The following is a 17,527-nucleotide window of genomic DNA, read 5'->3' on the forward strand; positions in this document are numbered from 1 at the left end:
GTTCCTCCGAGTTCTTCAGTAAATCTTCGTCTTCAGTTGTAAGCACCGTGAAGTCTAAAGCTCAACTATACAATCTATCCTAGTTCGAAACTCCTATAGATAGACTAGAAATGAAGACTATAGTTTTGATCAACTAAACTTGACAAAAAAGCTTGAGATAACAACGCTTCCGAGTTCGACCGAGCAATTCTCTAACACTAGGAACTAGAATGTTCATCAAATTTGTTACTTATTTGAACCTGATTTTGCTAATAAAATTCTATCTATGAATGTTCCTGCTATAGGAAACGATTCTCTTATTTGGTTGCCTGACAGGAAAGGTCAATTTTCAGTTAAAAGTGTTTATAATGTTTTGTCTAGAAAGCCTAACCCTTTTGCAGGTCCTCATTCAATCCCTCACCAGGTTTGGAAAACTCTATGGAAGATTAAGTTACCCCATAAAGTTAAATTGTTTGTTTGGAAACGTATTAAAGATATAGTTTCAACTTGAGACAAGCTTTCTAGGTACAAAAGTGGAATTGAGCTTCATTGTTGTCTGTGTAATCATCCCAGTGAGTCTAGTGATCACCTTTTCATCAATTCTGCTTATACTATATCTCTTTGGTTGACTTTAAATATTAATGTTGGTAATATTCTGTCTCAACATGGTTCTTTCAGAGACTGGGTAATATCTTGGTTCTCTACTAGTAACAATTTAAATTTTGGTAATGGTTTACCTAGGCATGACATAAATAACCTTCTAATGGTGTCAGTCTGGACTATCTGGAAAGACATATGTTCAAAAGTCTTTCAGAATCATAATCCTAACAGGATAATGTCTCTGGACAACATTAACAAATTGGTTTATCCTGGTACTACTAATTATGTCAATAGTGATGGTTCTTTGCAGATCCTGAGATGGAAACTTCCAGATGTTGGTCAACTGAAAATTAATTTTGATGCTTTTTTTATTAAGAAAACTTTGCAAGGTGGTATAAATTAATTGTGAGGGATTCTGCATGAATCTCTTTGGTGTGCAAGGACAATATCTTAATGGAGGAATGAAGTAAGGCATTGAGGTGGAGGAGATGGAGTGGAAAGCAATGAAGACAACTTTTTCTTTGGCAGTTTCGAGACATTTCAACAATGTCATTTTTGAGTCTAATAATGAATTACTGGTTAAATCCATAAATGAACCAAACTTTTATGTTCATTGGATGAACCAAGCTTTAATCTTAGATATTAAGTTTCCTTTGAATAAGATTAGTAACTGGAAATGTATTTCAGTTAAAAGAAAGTCTAATGGTGCTGCATACAAGTTAGTTAAGAAAGTCTAGCTTTTGAAGGCTCATTTTGATTATTCAGTTGAGTTCCGTCTTTGAAATTCAAGATTGGGTTGCTCATGATGCACATGTAACTTCTTCTTGATACCAATGAAATTTATTTTGAATCAAAAAAGAAAAAAAAAATCAATTTGCAGCCCCAAACACTTTTCATACCAAATAGTAGCAGCCTGATAGTGATACCACCGATTACGGGCTGATATTTGAAATCAGGCTAGAGAGAAGTAAAATTGGGTCAGCCCGTTTCAGGTACGTGCCTAAATCTCACAGAACAATTGAAATCAAAATTTCAGGTGGTTAAAATACTGGAAAGTTGGGGTTTTCAAATTTTGATTTCTGAAAAAGATACTCAGACTATAATCAGATTCTATTCAGCTCGTAATCAGAATGGATGTAGCAAGGGATCAGATTGCTTCTCTTCTCGATCTTGGCCTCTATGATTCTGCGCAGATGCTCGTCAGTATACTTAAATTCTTACTCATAAATTCCTTAAATACTTTACTGATTTTTTTAGTAAGTTATGTCTAATGGGTTTTTTGTAATTTGAGTGCAGAGTTGCTTTCTTTTGTCATCATCAATTACAAATGCTGAAACAAATTCCCATCTAAAAGCTGATAGTTATGTAAGTTTTTTGAGATTTTTTTTCTTTTTCTTTTTCCTACCGCTGACAATAATTTGATACCATTTACCAAAAACCAATCTTTTTATTTTTATGGGTTTTAATGATTTTGTGATTCCGTTGAAGGTACTTCTTGGTGATTCATTATATGGTGAGAAAGAACACAAGAGAGCAATAGTAAGTTTAATGAATTTTGAAACTGTCATATTTTTTATTGTTTTCAAGGTGGATATTCTGGAATCGAGAAATGGGGTTTGCGCTTTAGATGTTTTTCTTTAATAAGCTACTGGTCTTGGTGTTAATGGTGATAATGGGAGTGGTGAATGGTTCTAATAGGATGTATATTTTTAAAATGGAACCTATTCTGAACTTAAACGTGCAACTTATGCACCTCATACTCCCATGTGTTTAGGATCTTAGGCTCTTAGCCATATAAGTAGGTGGTGTTAAATGATAGATTTGTGTAAATGAAGTGCTCACAATCCCCTTGCTCTTTATCTAACTATTAGTAGTTTCTTTGTGTTTTCATAATCTTTCAGTTGTTATTGTTGGGCACTAGTGTCTAAATTACCTGACGTGGATATTGTCTATTCATATTATCATAAATCCAGTTTCTCAGTTTTGTACTTCTGGCAGTATATGTACAAGCAAGCCTTGAATCTTTGTAAGATTATTCCCAAGCAAACCATAACAAGTTCTAGAGGTTCGTTATCCACTTCAAACCGGTCTTCCTCCCCAAATTCCGTGAATGTATCAGCAATTAATGAGAATGAGGTAAACTTGCTCTCATTCCCTCCATTATTCTTTTGTTAGCCATCAGCACTGTTGTTTAATCACTTTACCATGTATCTTGACAGGTGAAATTCAAAATTACTCTTTGCCATTCTGCACTAAATGATAATCGTGCTGCTCTTGTGGAGGTTTCTTCTCAACCATTTTTTGTTCATTTCTTCTGGGTTTCACATTTGCATTTGGGCAGTGTAATTATTGTCATTAAATACCCACTAGTCTTTCGTAAGTATGTGTCGCGGTATTTATGCATACTGCAATTTGGCTTTTCATTGTCATGGATAAATCTCATAATATAAATATAAAACGAGAAAAAGCTGTTAATTCATTGCATCAGATCGTACTCGGGTAATAGCTTACATCAGATGTCACCTCTTATGTACTTTCCGCTCTTACCTGGGAAGAGGCCAGATGCCTATCAACTTGGTCCCTTTTAAGTGGCAATAATTGTTTATTCAGTATTATAGCTTGTAACTTATGAACTGGTTTGCTACTCATGTTCTTGATTCAAAATGATTGGAATTTAATCCTTCATTGACAGATGGAGGGTATTCCAAGCAAAGCAAGAACCCTGCGGATGAATTTAACTTTGGCAAAGCTGTATCGGTACTCTAGACATAATCGTGCTGCTATTTCTTGCTATAAAGAATGTTTGAGGTATGTCAAGTTTTATTTTCCTCATGATTTTGCTTTTCAATTCTCAGTCTATCCTATTTTCTATCACTCTCTCCACCCCCGATGGCTACACCTTTATGTTGGTTATTGCTACACTTCTGCTATTTTCTGCAATTTTATATGCTTGTGTTTTCAATTTTGGCCTTTGTGGTAGGCATTGCCCGTATATCTTGGAAGCCATCACAGCTTTGGCCGAATTAGGAGTTGCAGCCAAGGATATTCTTACACTATTTCCTCAGGTTTTATAGAGATACCATTTGTGCATTAGCAATTCTTCTGCAAGTATTTCATTATAGTGTATTGATCTCATCTCCATGTGCAAAGAGCTTTTGAAATTTATGCTGACTGATATATTTGATAATTCCTGTCAGTGATGCTTAAGTGTATATCACTATCTCAGCCACTGATCTATATGTTGCTTCCGTTTTGTTTATTATGTGTTGACTTTCAATCTAGTAGTAATTTGTACTTAGCTTAAGTGTTCAAAAGAGTTATCTTTATGCAAATCTTGGTTTAATATATCGTTCTTGTTGGAAATGATTGGCTTTTGAAGTTTCACAGCATATAGCTAAGTAGAATTCTATTCTCTGAGTATTTTTTGTGTTGATTAATATTTCAGACACCAAGTAGAAGTGGGAGGCCTCCTTTTGATAATTTCGATTCTAGCAGGTGGCTACAGGTATTCTGTGATCAATGTATCCCATTAATGGCAATATTATACATCAGCTAGCCTTGTACAGCAGAAGTAGTCACACGTGTCTTCATTGTTTGGGAGATCAGTAAGCCTAATTTCTTTGTTGTTTGTTGGGTAAAGCAGACACAGATTCTTGTGTTCCTTCAGTAATGTCCTTGTAGTATACTATGCCATATAATTGATTTTCGTCCACCTTGAAATCTCGTGAGAGGAGGACATACAAACGGGATTTGGGGTTTCTTCTAGTTGTTGAACTTTTAGCAGTTAATTGCTGTTTCCTGGTTCATTTTCTTCTTCATTTTTTTTGAAAAGGAAAATAAGTTGGTGATATGGGTTTGAAGCCCATTTGAATCCCCAAAGTTGGAGATTCACATCTGGTGCTCATGAACCTGTTTTTAGTAACTTTCAGTTAACTTGTGGGTGTGGAAAAGAAAAAAAAAATTCAAGGGAGCAGATGAGAAGAGAGAAATAAATAGAGAAATACATTACACTTAAGTTTAGACTGGTGATGTAGTGATTCTCTTGATATCTTCTGATGATGTGGTTGTCTATGTGCAGCGATTTGTTGAGGCTCAGTGTTGCGTTGCATTGAATGATTATAAAGGTATGATGACTTTTGAGTGTGTTTAGATATGTTAGATAAATCGCATATGTGCACAGATTTCTTTTTCCACCAATTAATAGAATTTGTTTGATTATACTTTTCGTAGACAGATGTATCTTTTCTTGGTTCACATGGCACATTGGCGAAATGATGGCAGACCAGCATTTTGAGTTGCTATCTAATTCCCTTTCTGATGCCAATCTCTTCTTTCTTAAATGGCAGGTGGTCTAGAGCTCTTCACAGAAATTTTACAGCGGTTTCCTAGTAATGTACACATACTATTGGAAGTTGCGAAGGTTTGCTTTAATATTTTCGTGATTGTACTACATATTTCTTCATTCCATGGTAAAGAAAGAAAGAAAACTGGTTGTCGAATTAAGTAAGAAAACTGGTTTAACTTCTTAGGAGTGTATATCAACTGACCACACATTTATATTGCATTTGAAGGTTGAAGCTATTATTGGGAAAAACGATGAAGCCATGATGAACTTTGAAAAGGTTTGTTGATCTAGATTTTAGGGCTATTCTTCATCAATTTATTTATTCCAGTCTGATATTTTAATTCTTTCACAGGCTCGATCTAATGATCCCTATGTTATTGATTACATGGATGAGTATGCTATGCTTCTAAAGACGTGCTCCGATAGCTCCAAGCTGAACAGGTTGGTGCACGAATTGTTGAGCATTGACCCTACAAGACCAGAAGTCTGTGTAGCTTTGTCAGTTTTGTGGGAAAGGAAAGATGAGAGGAGAGCTATGGCCTATGTTGACAAGGTTGGTGCTATTTCAATAGATTATTGATTATTTTGCCATTCACAAGAATATCTTACAAGTTCATTTTTTTTTTATCAGTGTCTCCGTATTGATGATAGGCACATAGCCGGCCATATAATGAAGGTATTATTAATGAGATCTTACTTCAAAAGTATTAAGAAATTTTTGTGATGTCTTTACTCGTACATGGTTAGCTTACGATCTCACTTCTAATTTGTAAATTATGTGCAGGGTAATCTATTTTTGTCACTTGGTCGACCAGATAATGCTTTAGCATCCTTCAGAGCAGCTCAAGAATTAAGGCCAGATCTCCGCTCTTACCAAGGTCTTTACATTTGAGGACAAAGTCAGAATTACATGATACGACATGTGCGGTTTTAATTGTAGCATTTGCTAACTTGGAAAATCCGATTAAAGTTTCCAGCTCAAAGTTTCCATCTCATGATGATTGTAGGTCTGGTTCGATCTTACTTATCACTCGCTAAAACCAAAGAGGCTTTACACTCTGCTAGGGAGGCTATGAAGGCCATGCCACAGTCGGCTAAGGCTCTTAAGTTGGTGGGAGATGTTCATGCTAGCATTACTACCGGAAGGGAAAAGGTAAGCTGATTGGTCCATCCATGTGTTAATTCTGGTTTCTCGTCCATTTAGCATTGTATTAGATAGCCGACTTCTGTCATAGTGTATATATCAGGTGATATGAATAGTCGTAGCTGTCATAACCTTAAATAAGGCAGCCTTAGCTTTTCCTTTAAGTAGCAGCATAGCATAGTTGTAGTTTCTTATGATTGTAAGAAATCTTGTTAGTAGAGCTCAGAGCTCTCTGATCTGCTATTTTATTTCTCATTTGGAAAATTCTATGGATATTGGTTCAGTTTACCCTGTGGATTCTTTGTCTACAGGCAAAAAAGTTCTATGAATCGGCTCTCCGTTTAGAGCCTGGTTTCCTTGGAGCTGCATTAGCGTTGGCTGAGCTCCATGTTGTTGAAGGTCGAAATGGAGAGGCAGTTACTCTACTGGAAAGATACCTCAAAGACTGGGCAGATGACTCTCTCCACATCAAGTTGGCTCAAGTATTTGCTGCAACTAATATGCTGCAGGAGGCTTTGTCACATTTTCAGGCTGCTATGAGGTACCCCCTGATTACATGTCAATCTTGAAGTTAAAAATTTGTAGCTTGATTTTGTTTCCTATGTGAGGCGTGGTTATTTAATTATTTGGCCCAAACCTCCGGTGACCTACTAAGAATATTTGATTGTTCAATAATGCAGGATTAATCCACAGAATGAAACTGCAAAGAAAGGATTAGAAAGACTGGAGAAACAAATGAAGGTTTGTTTTCAGTTGCCTGGCTGCTGTATATAGATGCACTAAAGCATAATTCATCCAAAGATGCTAACGTAAATTAGTTGTGCCTGCAGGGAGTAGATCCAGATGCACCTGAAGAAGATGAAGACAATGAAGTTGAGGATGCTGAAGGAGAACAAGAAGAGGCCGAACTTTTATGATCCAAAACACAGAGCTGTCCTGCCAGCCCAGCCCTAAAATTCGTAGCTAATGTGTCAGGCTGTTTTACACTATGGTCATCTTGACCATTTCAGTGTAGTTAGGTCATTGCCTGCTCGATTATGCCAAGGCACCCTTTTCTACACCGAAGGTTCATCTCCCAGCAAATCACTTTCTGAGGAGGCACCTGCATGAACTTCGGAGGAGTAACTCAGCAAACACTAAACTACAAAAAGTAAATGAGTAACAACGCAATTTAAGATATCATTGTCAGAAATCATTCGGCTGTGATTAATCTGTTCGTTTATTTCCTCTATTAGATAAGAAAAGGCATTGCCGTTAAAAAGTAAAACTACACCTTGGCTTGGATATCAGGCATGAATGGGTAAGCTGATGTGAAAAACACTTCACTGCCATTTCTATCAGTGCACTTAGGAAAAAAATTCCATTTGTTCTCTTTGAAGTTCCACATGACAACCTTGTGTATACTTCCATACCTCTTCTTCAAACAAATCATTACGCAGTCCCCATGATCAGTACAGGTGATATTCTCCGTCTTGTTTTGGAACTTGAATTCTCTGGAGATGATTGGGTCGGCTTTTAACACAATTTTTTCCATATCTAACTCAAAAATCTCCAGTTGTATTCTTGATCCATTTACGTTCTGGCGCAAGATCACCACAAGAATCCTTCCGTCACACTTGACCATATCCAACTTTAGTGAGGATGTTAATTTGTCAGACATCAAATAAGTCCCTTTCTTGGTATCCAAGCAGAATAACCTGTTGCTAATTCTCTCAAAGTAGTTCAGTAAGATATTTCCATTTCCTGCGTTACCTGGAGTTGTCGCACCAATCAGATTCTGGACTTTAATGCAGTCCCAATTTCTTAGAGAGATTACTGTGTCCGTCGACCCATCTGTGATCTCTGGTTGCAAGGGAATCTCTATCCACCCATCCTCTTTGCTACAAGATGAGAAGACCTTGAGAACCAGATTAGTCAAGTTCCTAAAGAGTGCATAAACCTTGTAACTTGGTGTTGGTGAACTTGTTGGTGTTACTGTTTTATGCAATGTAATTCCTCCAATCTGGATGCCACAAGAAGTATACATCGTGAGAAACCAGTTAAAGGATTCATAACGATAAGTGAATGATTTTTGTCAGTAAAATAACTAAAGCACATCAATTCACCAGAGGCCGCAACTGGAGTTAGTCTTGATTTTAATAATGCCATATGATCATAAATGGGTATTGGTTGCCGTCGCCAATCCGAAACTTCAGTGTCATAAACCATAAAGGAGGAAGATCTTGATTCTGCACTATGTAACTTCACGAAAAACCAAGGAGTTCGACAAAAAGATTGCATGGAGGTGAATTTCACGGTTACAGAATCAAGTATGACGCGTCTCCATCTCTTGCACACGAAACGACAGCGACAAATATCTGCAGTTGGAAGCTGCATTAATACTGATTCCACCAGTACATCATCGAGTTTGTTCCAAGGATCTTGCCGGTGGTGGTGGCTGTGGACCTTGTGGTGCCTTTTCTTGGATCGTTGATGGTTGTGGTGCTGATGATCGGATACAGATATTGGGGAGAAACGGAAGACGAGTTGATCCATTGATCGGCAAACTCAACCCGTTTGTTGTTTGATTCATCAATCTTAAGATTTAAGGTTGGTATTGTTTAAGAGCATCTCTAATGGTGTTTGGATAAAACGTGGAGAATAATCAGAATATAAACAGAATTTTGTTTTGATTAGCATCTCCGGTAGTGATTGTACCCTTTCAGAGACTCCCAGGTAAAAAAAGTATCTTTTAAAGACTCCCAGGTAAAAGAAATTTGCGGCAAAAAACACAATCTTTAACTAAAAAGTCCAAATATCTTATTTTACTGAATGTGAAATAATGCATCTGAATCCTGATCGGTTGTTTTTATATATACTAATTTGTCACCCGTGCTACGCAACACATTACACTTAATCAAAAGTTAGTCAAAAATCAATAAGATAATATCTGAGTTGGTCCGCAAGAGAATAAGTAATATAAATATAATACCAATGTAACTAAGTCTTGCCTTCAACCAAATTAATAGTGTTTGCTTTGGAGAAGAGCGGAGGTGTGGCCATGATTTCTAGGTTTTGGGCACACATTTTTTTTATGAGGTGCCAAAAAACAAAATGAGACTTGTAAATAAATTTAAACCTATAACGATCCTAAAATATCCACGACATAAAAACAATTGCATCCAAGATGGATGACATATATTTAACATGCATGTTGCACTGATGCTTTTCAATGGCTTCTAACTTTCGTTGAACATTTAGTAGCAAATGAGTTTATCAAAGTACATTTTGTCATATTTTTGGAATACGACTATTATTATTGTTCAGTCTTCCTAATTTATGGAATATAGCTATGCTTTTCTTTGGCATCCTATTGATTTCCGCAATATTCTTTCCCAGGTAAGTATGTAATTCACGTGGTATTTCATAGTTGATGGATGCATTTTTAATTCCTTTTTGTAAATTACGAAATGGACATTTAATTGTAGTATTGTTTCCCATGGCGGAACCATGCTCACGGTGGAAAAACAAAACAACCGAGCATAAATACTTTATAGTTCTTCAATAAATAAAACATGAAATGAGATTTGTTAATGTTGGTTATGTGTCCGTTTTCCATAAGGGAGTAGTATATGGAGCAGGTATTGGTCGAGGTGTGTACGACATCCACTCTCCTAAAATCCCATGAACAGAGGAGATTGTTGAGCGTGCTAAGAAACATACTTGCAGTTTTGGAGAGCAACATTTGTTTTGAATAATCCAAATTGTGGGCTCAAACCCGTAAGTATGCTGAGGTCATGTTAGCCCTAACCAACATGTTGAAAGCTCGGTGAAGAGCTTGCAAATGCTAAATAAGAGGTGATGTTTCATTAAGACGGCGATTCTTCTATCACTACTAAAGATCTAATTCTTGTTTGAGGAGACAAAAGAAAAATTATCTTTTCTGATTCCAATACAACGTGAGGCGGTTTGTTTTCTTTTTCTTTCCTTTGTTTTTCTTTATTGTGATTATTCTTTCGGTTTAATTTTGGTTTCTTTTAATTGCATGCTGGAGTCCTGCTAGAAGTGCATGGAGCCCTTTATCAACACCACTGTCAGTCTTGTCTATTATGAGCCTTAGGACCTTCGCCAAAAGTTCAACTACATCGCTGTTAAGCGATGATTGTCTTTTCACAACATTGAAGCCTACGTTTTTTTCTCCATAAATAAACCCATTAGACCAATATTCAAGCTAAATTATGATAAAACACAATTAAAGTAACTCCTAATATTGTGAAATCGCTCCGTAAATAGAAATATCATCGATTATAGTTCACTTTATCCTTTTTTTTTTATTATCCATGTGGATTCGCCAATTGAACTAACATTAGAAGATGAATTCTAGTTTATGAGTTTTGAGTCCCTGTAATAGGATATATAGTACACCTGAACTGAAACCCTTTGTATAACTGTTATGATCGATTTCAGCCTCGGTTTCGGTTTCGGTTTCAGTTTGAGGCTACCACATATAAAAGAGGGGTGGGAAGATGCATGTATAAAGCAACTTCAATACAATATCTCTGGACTCTACTCAAAAGAAAGATGCATGTATTAAAAAAAAGAGGTATGAATAATGAGGTTTTGCTTTTTTTTTCAAGGTGCTTTATATAAGGAAAGATACATGCATAAAGCAACTTCTCTATAACCATGTTTTTGATTTGGTGTGGCGGAGCATTTTTGAAAGTTGTAAGATTTTCCTAAAAATGGCGAGTTAATTGAGCAATATAAAGATAATTAATTTAGAAAGTTATCCCGTAAGAACGTATCGTAATATCAGTACCAAATGCAGCAGTGAGATAATTGGATTAAAAAAAGAGTATGAGCTTAGATAGCATTTGGCATCGGATCAACTGTAAAATTAATGGACAACTCGAAAAATAAGGGAGCTGGCATGCCTCATCTGGTCATAACTTGAAAACACAGTTTGCATGAGGCATGAATTGTATCTCCACGGCAACAAATCCACTTCCTTTGCCAATTATCCTCTCCACTATATTTCGAGCAGCCTTCAGATTAGTTTCCATAGACTTCATAACTTTTACAGCAATTCTAGCACCTTAACTTTTACAGTAATTCTAATTCTAACACCTTCACCAATTAGACCCAGTAATAAATGTCTTGTGCCTAAGGTATCTCGCTTCTTCTTGTACAATGATACTAACTATAATAGCTTTCAAATGTAAAATGCTCGAACATAACTTTAGCAACAACACGAGTTCCCTTTCCACGAGGAGAAGATATTGTAGCTATTGCCTTGGAATACAAATCCACCCCAGAATTTACCACTGAATGTAAAGCATTTTTAGATCCCCGTAAGCTCTGCAATGAAAGAAATAGAGTAAACATAAGTAACTTAAATGTGCCAAATGCATGTACTACTGACCTGTCATGTAGTCTGAGAATTAATTGCAATGAAGTTGCTAGGCGTTGGTAGGTTATAACGTTGATCCTTCGTAACTTATTGTGTAACATAAAGATAGTCCTACAAATTAGAAATACCAAAAAAACTTTGAATAGAATCACACGAGCTTAGATTGAAATAACAGAAAATGGGCTATATAGCCAAAAGTGCACTTCTTCTGGGTCAAATGGACCGGTAGACATTCCGCCTGGGTCAAATGGACAGAGGAATCTTTTAATTGAAACTGTCGGAACTACCCTTTTGTAACTGCCATATTCTCCCTCTCTCTTCAAGTGAAAACCACCGTCCTTCTTCATCTTCTCACAAACCAGAAGAGAAAAAAATTCCTCCACCGTCTCCCCACACCATCTCCTCACCATAAACAGTAGCAGAAAACGATTTCATCCACCGTCTCCTAACAATCATCACTACAACAAATCAGTTTCGTCAACATCACTACAAGAAATCAGTTTCATCAACAGTATTTGCTCAACATCAACACCGTATTCTGCAAACACCATCAACAATACACTACAGAATGAGAAGTTTCCAGGGTTTCAATCGATCGATCAGTTCAGTGTATTTGAAGAATCAGGGTTTCAATCTATCCACATAATGTCTCCAAGAACTCATAAGATTTGAAACCCTAACTCTGATTTGTTCTTATTTTCAGAATTGCATGATTAATTTGTTGAATTGGTTGTTCTTATTTTCATTTCAGTAGGTTAATTTGTTGAATTGGTTGTTTTATTTTCATTTCAATGGATGTGTATTTTATTCAATAAAATTGGTCTGCATCTGGTTATTTAAGTTTTTTCAAATGAATGAAATTAGTTGTGGTGTATGAGTCTGGTTATTTGATTTTTTCCAATGTTATAAATGAAATTGAATGAATTTGGTTTACATGTGATGGAACTGGTTTCATCAGGTTTTTACCTAGATGAAACTGGTTTCATCCTGCAGTTTTGATATGTAGTGTATTTTGTTTTAGCAGTTTAAACCTTGGATGAAATTGTTTCAACAGGTTTTTACCTGGATGGAACTGGTTTCATCCAGTTTTAATATGCAATGTATATTGTTTTAGCATTTTAAAAATAGATGAAAACAGTTTCATCCAGGTTTAAAGATATGTCACGTGACGAATATTAGTAACACTGGATGTAACCAGTTACGTCCTATGTCGAATAGTAGTATGTAGTGTATTTTACCTAACTGAATAGTAGTATGCAGTTACGTCCTATGTCGAATAATAGTTACATCCAGGTTTTTACCTAGATGAAACTGGTTTCATCCAGCAGTTTTAGTATGCAGTTACGTCCTATGTCGAATAATAGTTACATCCAGATTTTTACTTAGATGAAACTGGTTTCATCCAGCAGTTTAAACCTTGGATGAAATTGTTTCAACAGGTTTTTACCTAGATGGAACTGGTTCATCCAGTTTTAATATGCAGTGTATATTGTTTTAGTAGTTTAAAAATAGATGAAAATAGTTTCATCCAGATTTAAAGATATGTCATGTGACGAATATTAGTAACACTGGATGTAATCAGTTATGTCCTATGTCCTACCTGTTATGTCCTGTGACGAATATTAGTAACCCTGGATGTAACTATGTCGAATAGTAGTAACACTGGATGTAACCAGTTACGTCCTATGTCGAATGGTAGTAACACATGATGTAACCAGTTGCATCCACCCTATTCGAATATTTACATCATATCTTATTGTAATATCCACCTTAATATATACTTGATTTTGCTTTGGTCGCAGTTTTTGTTGCAAAGGAAAGCAAAAAGCTATTCAGAAGTGCTTGAGCAATTCCAAGAAAAGACTGATTATTTCATTTAAGCATGCTATAAAACCGCAAAAATAATGGAATACTTTATGGTTCGTTACAAGTCCTACTTTCTTAACGACAATCTATACTGATTATCTTACTACCACTAGGAAAAATATTCATTGTCCTGACGGTACTGCCCCTACAAATGAGATTCACAATTTCAGTCTTTGTTGCATTCACTTGCTGTAAAATAGCGCTTACCGCTTGCATGCATATTTATTAGTATATAATTTTGGTTTAGAGTTTAGAAATATATATGTTACTGCTCTTAGCTTATGTTTTTTGGTTCAGAATGATGAAAACTAGGAAATGCGGTGCTAGTTTTTTGGTGACTGAAGAAGAATGACAAGAAGAGTTGCAGCCGTAATTGAATTTATGTTGAGTTTATGAGGAAGAGTTTTGATCTGTTGCAATTGCTCCAACCGGAACAAATTAAAAGAAATTAAAGTAAGGGTTTTGATGGCTTTCATAGGATTCAATAAGCAGAAGAAAGTAGTGTTCATTGTTTCGTTGTGAAGAAGATGGCAATAACCGAGATGTCCTCATATTTTCTTGTCGCTGGTTCTTATCTTGTTTTATTACTCATTTCCCTATCTGCTTGCTCAGGTACAATAATCTATTTTTGTTTTATTATTCCAGCTTGAAGCGATTGTATTTGTACATATAGTTCTTCTTGTTTTTCCATTAACCTTTTTATTTCTTGATGTTTATAACTTGATCACTATTACTGAATCATTCTTTGTTTTACTTTTTTGAATCCACCACCAACCATTACACAGGAATATCAATCTAGGGACACATATTTCTCTTTTCCCACACCAGCTATCCACCCATAGAATTGTAATCGTTGTCAAGATGGTTGTAAAGAAAGGTGTGGGTGGTGGATTCTTACGGTTACATGGAGATGTTCAATTTCATGAGTTATGATGGTGAAACTATTTATGTGTGCACTTGGTGTTGTAGTGAACATACTCTATCAGCTGTTGCTCTTGGTTCTTCGTTATTCACAGTAGACCAGTGAATAATATTTCACTAGGTGAAAAGTTAGCTGCAGCTAATGTGACGTGATATCAAGTGATCTTTGCATTTAATTACAATAAGCATCATGTACTTTTTTTCTTTTTTTGTTTAAGCATATTATGTCGTCCTTCGTGTATTTCTCATCTTCCGATGATGTGTTTGTATTTGTCGTAAAATGCTGTTGTTGATCTACAAGGGTAGACACACTAACTAGTCAATTCACGCTTCCCGTTCAGAGTACGTCCGTATATGTTAGTAGTAGTATGATTAATAACAGTATTTTTAAAGAACAAGGGCATAATGGACTGTTCCAGTTAATAAATAAGCATAATCCTGGGTAAAATATCCAAATTGGCTAATTGAACAGTATATTTCTGATTTTTGTCCATATAAACAGTATCAAAAGCTAGAAATCTATTTCACCCAGGAATTGTTCGTTTTGGTCTTTTTGACCAATTTTGTCTCGAAATAACTCACCTACAAAAGTTAGATCCAAACATTTCACTCCTGATGGCAAGACTCATGGTTTTTTAAAGAACGCCCGTAGCCCATTCCCCACGAATACCTTACAGTTTACTTACATTCACTTGATTGCCCAAGTCCAGCACTGCCACAGCTCCATATTATTAATAGATGAAGTGGTATCAAATCTCAAATCTGAAAAATGAATAAAAACAAACATTTTTAGGAAAACACACTCACAGATCATGAGTCCCAACAGTTAGTCACTAAAATTACTTGAAATTGCATATAAAACTAAATATCTATAACATTCCAAGGACCATGATATACACCCAAGGACCACTCCCATCGTTAACTGTACTTATCCATTTCGCCGCCCATCGACGTCGATGCAAACATCGAATTGTATCCCATAATTAATTTTCTAAATTTTGAATATGTCATTCCAGATTCTGTTTCCAGAAGTTCTTTCAAGGAATTCAGTGCGTCGACGGTCGACCTTAAGAAAAGGCAACTGAACAGCCCCTTTTGAACAACACAGATAGAAAATGGGTGCTAAGAACTCTCATTAGCTAAGAAATCTGATTGCTTACATACATCCACAAAATAGTAAAGAATTTATCCTAAAAGACATATAAACATACAACTGGACTGTCTAAACATGCCACTGAAAAGCAGACCCAAATTTTCATGGGCCTTTTCCAAATTAAACGGACACACGGAAAGAACCCTGATTTTGGGCATACCAAAATCTTTCAAGGCATACCACATGAAGATAAAAAAGGTTGTGAAATAGCAAAATCAGATTACCCCTTAACCCAATTTTTTTTAATGGCAAATCTGCCCTTTACGATTAGTGTTAGTAATATTGATTAGTGATTAAGATAATTTTCAGAATTATAAAAGGTTGTTTAGATGATTTTTTTGATCATGGTTCGGCGAAACATGTTGAGGTTCGGCTCACATCTATGAGCCGAATCTACCAATTGATGAACGGTTCGGCTCACATCTATGAGCCGAACAACATCCTGAATAGCCCAGAAAAATAATAATTACTGGTTCGGCTTATATTTCGAAAACCGTATGAGCCGAACATCAATTTGTTATTTTTTGGGTTAAAATATTGTTATTGGTTCGACACATATTGAGAATATCGTAATAGCCGAACCTCATAAATCTGCTAGGTTCGGCACATATTATGATTATCGAATATGCCGAACCCATATGCATCTCTATCTGTGACTAGGTTCGACTTGAAATTTCATGAAATTTTAAGCCGAATTGTTCATATACACTTACAAGAAGCTTTTGTGATGAACAATTCGGCTAAAAATGCAACTCAATTTTGAGCCGAACCCAACACTGTAACCGTCATTTAATCGATGAAAAACAACAAATAGGAGATTGGGTTTGTAAAACTTACTTTCTTATCCTTATTTCCGGAGTTGGAGATGCAGTTGGTTCAGTTTCTGGTTCAATTGGTGGTTGATTTTCAGTTTCTACACCTTCATCTTCAATTGGTTCTTCTTCTTCAATTGATGGATTAGAAGACGATTTGGTTTTCCTAGTCCCTAGTTTTCTTTGTACGAGTCATTATGTGGTTGAGTTTAATCGACGATCAAATTTTTACGAATCGATAATTAATCACGATGATGAATTTTTTTTCGCATGAGGGGGAAGAGTTCGGCTAGAGGAGGAAGAAGAAGAAGAGATGTTAAGGAAAATTGATTTTGATTAGAAAAATGATTTTAAATTTTTATATTAAGGGTATATAGGCAATTGAACTACCCATAGGGTACCCCTTATAAGGTCACCCAAGATGTGACTATTGTTTTGTATGCCTTGAAAGATTTTGGTATGCCCAAAATCAGGGTTCCACGGAAAAACAATTCTAATGGACAAATAATAAACAGTAAAGCAATAATGTTTTTCCTTGCGTTTTTAGGGGCCACTCAAAAGGATTTAGGGGACAACAATAAAACAAAAAAGGTCACCCAAAGGGAAAATGTAGCCAGCCCTTATCTCGCGTAATTCGTAATGGCGAAATTACCCTTATATATTCGGAGGATATGATAACATTGTTACCCTCCGAATGCAATCGGAAGCCAAAATCGTTCCCATACTTCCGATTGTAGTCGGTGCAGTATTAGAATGATTTGTGTTTCATTTTTTCCATTTCTTTTTAATTTTTGAGTTGTTAGAGTTATAGAGAAGAAGGTGAAGGAAAAAAAGAGAAAACCCATTTTATCACTACAAAAATGGATGGATACGAAGAAGAAGGTGAGAATCATGACGAAGAACAAAATGTTGAGGGTTCACGACCGTTTAGAGAAGACGATTTGGGGTATATGTTGAATGATCCAAACTTTTGTGGAGAGGAAAACATAGACGACCCTTTCATGGAAGAAAATGGAGAATCGCATGATATTGAAGCTAACGATGCATGTAAAACACAGGTATTGTGTTAAGAAACTCAAATACTCGATTTGCATGCGTTTGTGTGCTTTTGTAAACAAGAAAAACCGATTATTGCATGCATTGAATGCCATGAACTACCCAGATTCGGTAGATAATTTCTAGATTAAACTTACGAATATAACACACTGAGTACCAAATATGTATATTCGGTAGTTACAAGATACTAGTTTACTGCCGAATATGAGAAAAAACCCAAACTGGTTTTCCAAAAATATCTACATTCGGTAGTTATGTAGAG

At 35.9% G+C, this 17,527-nt stretch overlaps 1 protein-coding gene across 1 annotated transcript; it reads left to right on the top strand.

Annotated features, from left to right (window-relative positions):
• Nucleotides 1–1,637: 1,637 nt before the first annotated feature.
• Nucleotides 1,638–7,446, top strand: LOC113350215 (anaphase-promoting complex subunit 7-like). The gene is made up of 18 exons (XM_026594321.1): nucleotides 1,638–1,778; nucleotides 1,876–1,944; nucleotides 2,068–2,118; nucleotides 2,578–2,715; nucleotides 2,799–2,861; nucleotides 3,272–3,387; nucleotides 3,560–3,644; nucleotides 4,025–4,084; nucleotides 4,658–4,703; nucleotides 4,926–4,999; nucleotides 5,151–5,201; nucleotides 5,277–5,477; nucleotides 5,556–5,600; nucleotides 5,709–5,802; nucleotides 5,932–6,077; nucleotides 6,380–6,609; nucleotides 6,749–6,809; nucleotides 6,899–7,446. The coding sequence occupies exons 1-18, from the start codon at nucleotides 1,710–1,712 to the stop codon at nucleotides 6,983–6,985; spliced, it is 1,686 nt and encodes a 561-aa protein (XP_026450106.1). The 5' UTR covers nucleotides 1,638–1,709; the 3' UTR covers nucleotides 6,986–7,446.
• Nucleotides 7,447–17,527: the final 10,081 nt, after the last annotated feature.

The sequence above is a fragment of the Papaver somniferum genome, chromosome 2 (genome assembly GCF_003573695.1).
Source record: "Papaver somniferum cultivar HN1 chromosome 2, ASM357369v1, whole genome shotgun sequence".
In the NCBI taxonomy this organism is placed as follows: Eukaryota; Viridiplantae; Streptophyta; class Magnoliopsida; order Ranunculales; family Papaveraceae; genus Papaver; species Papaver somniferum.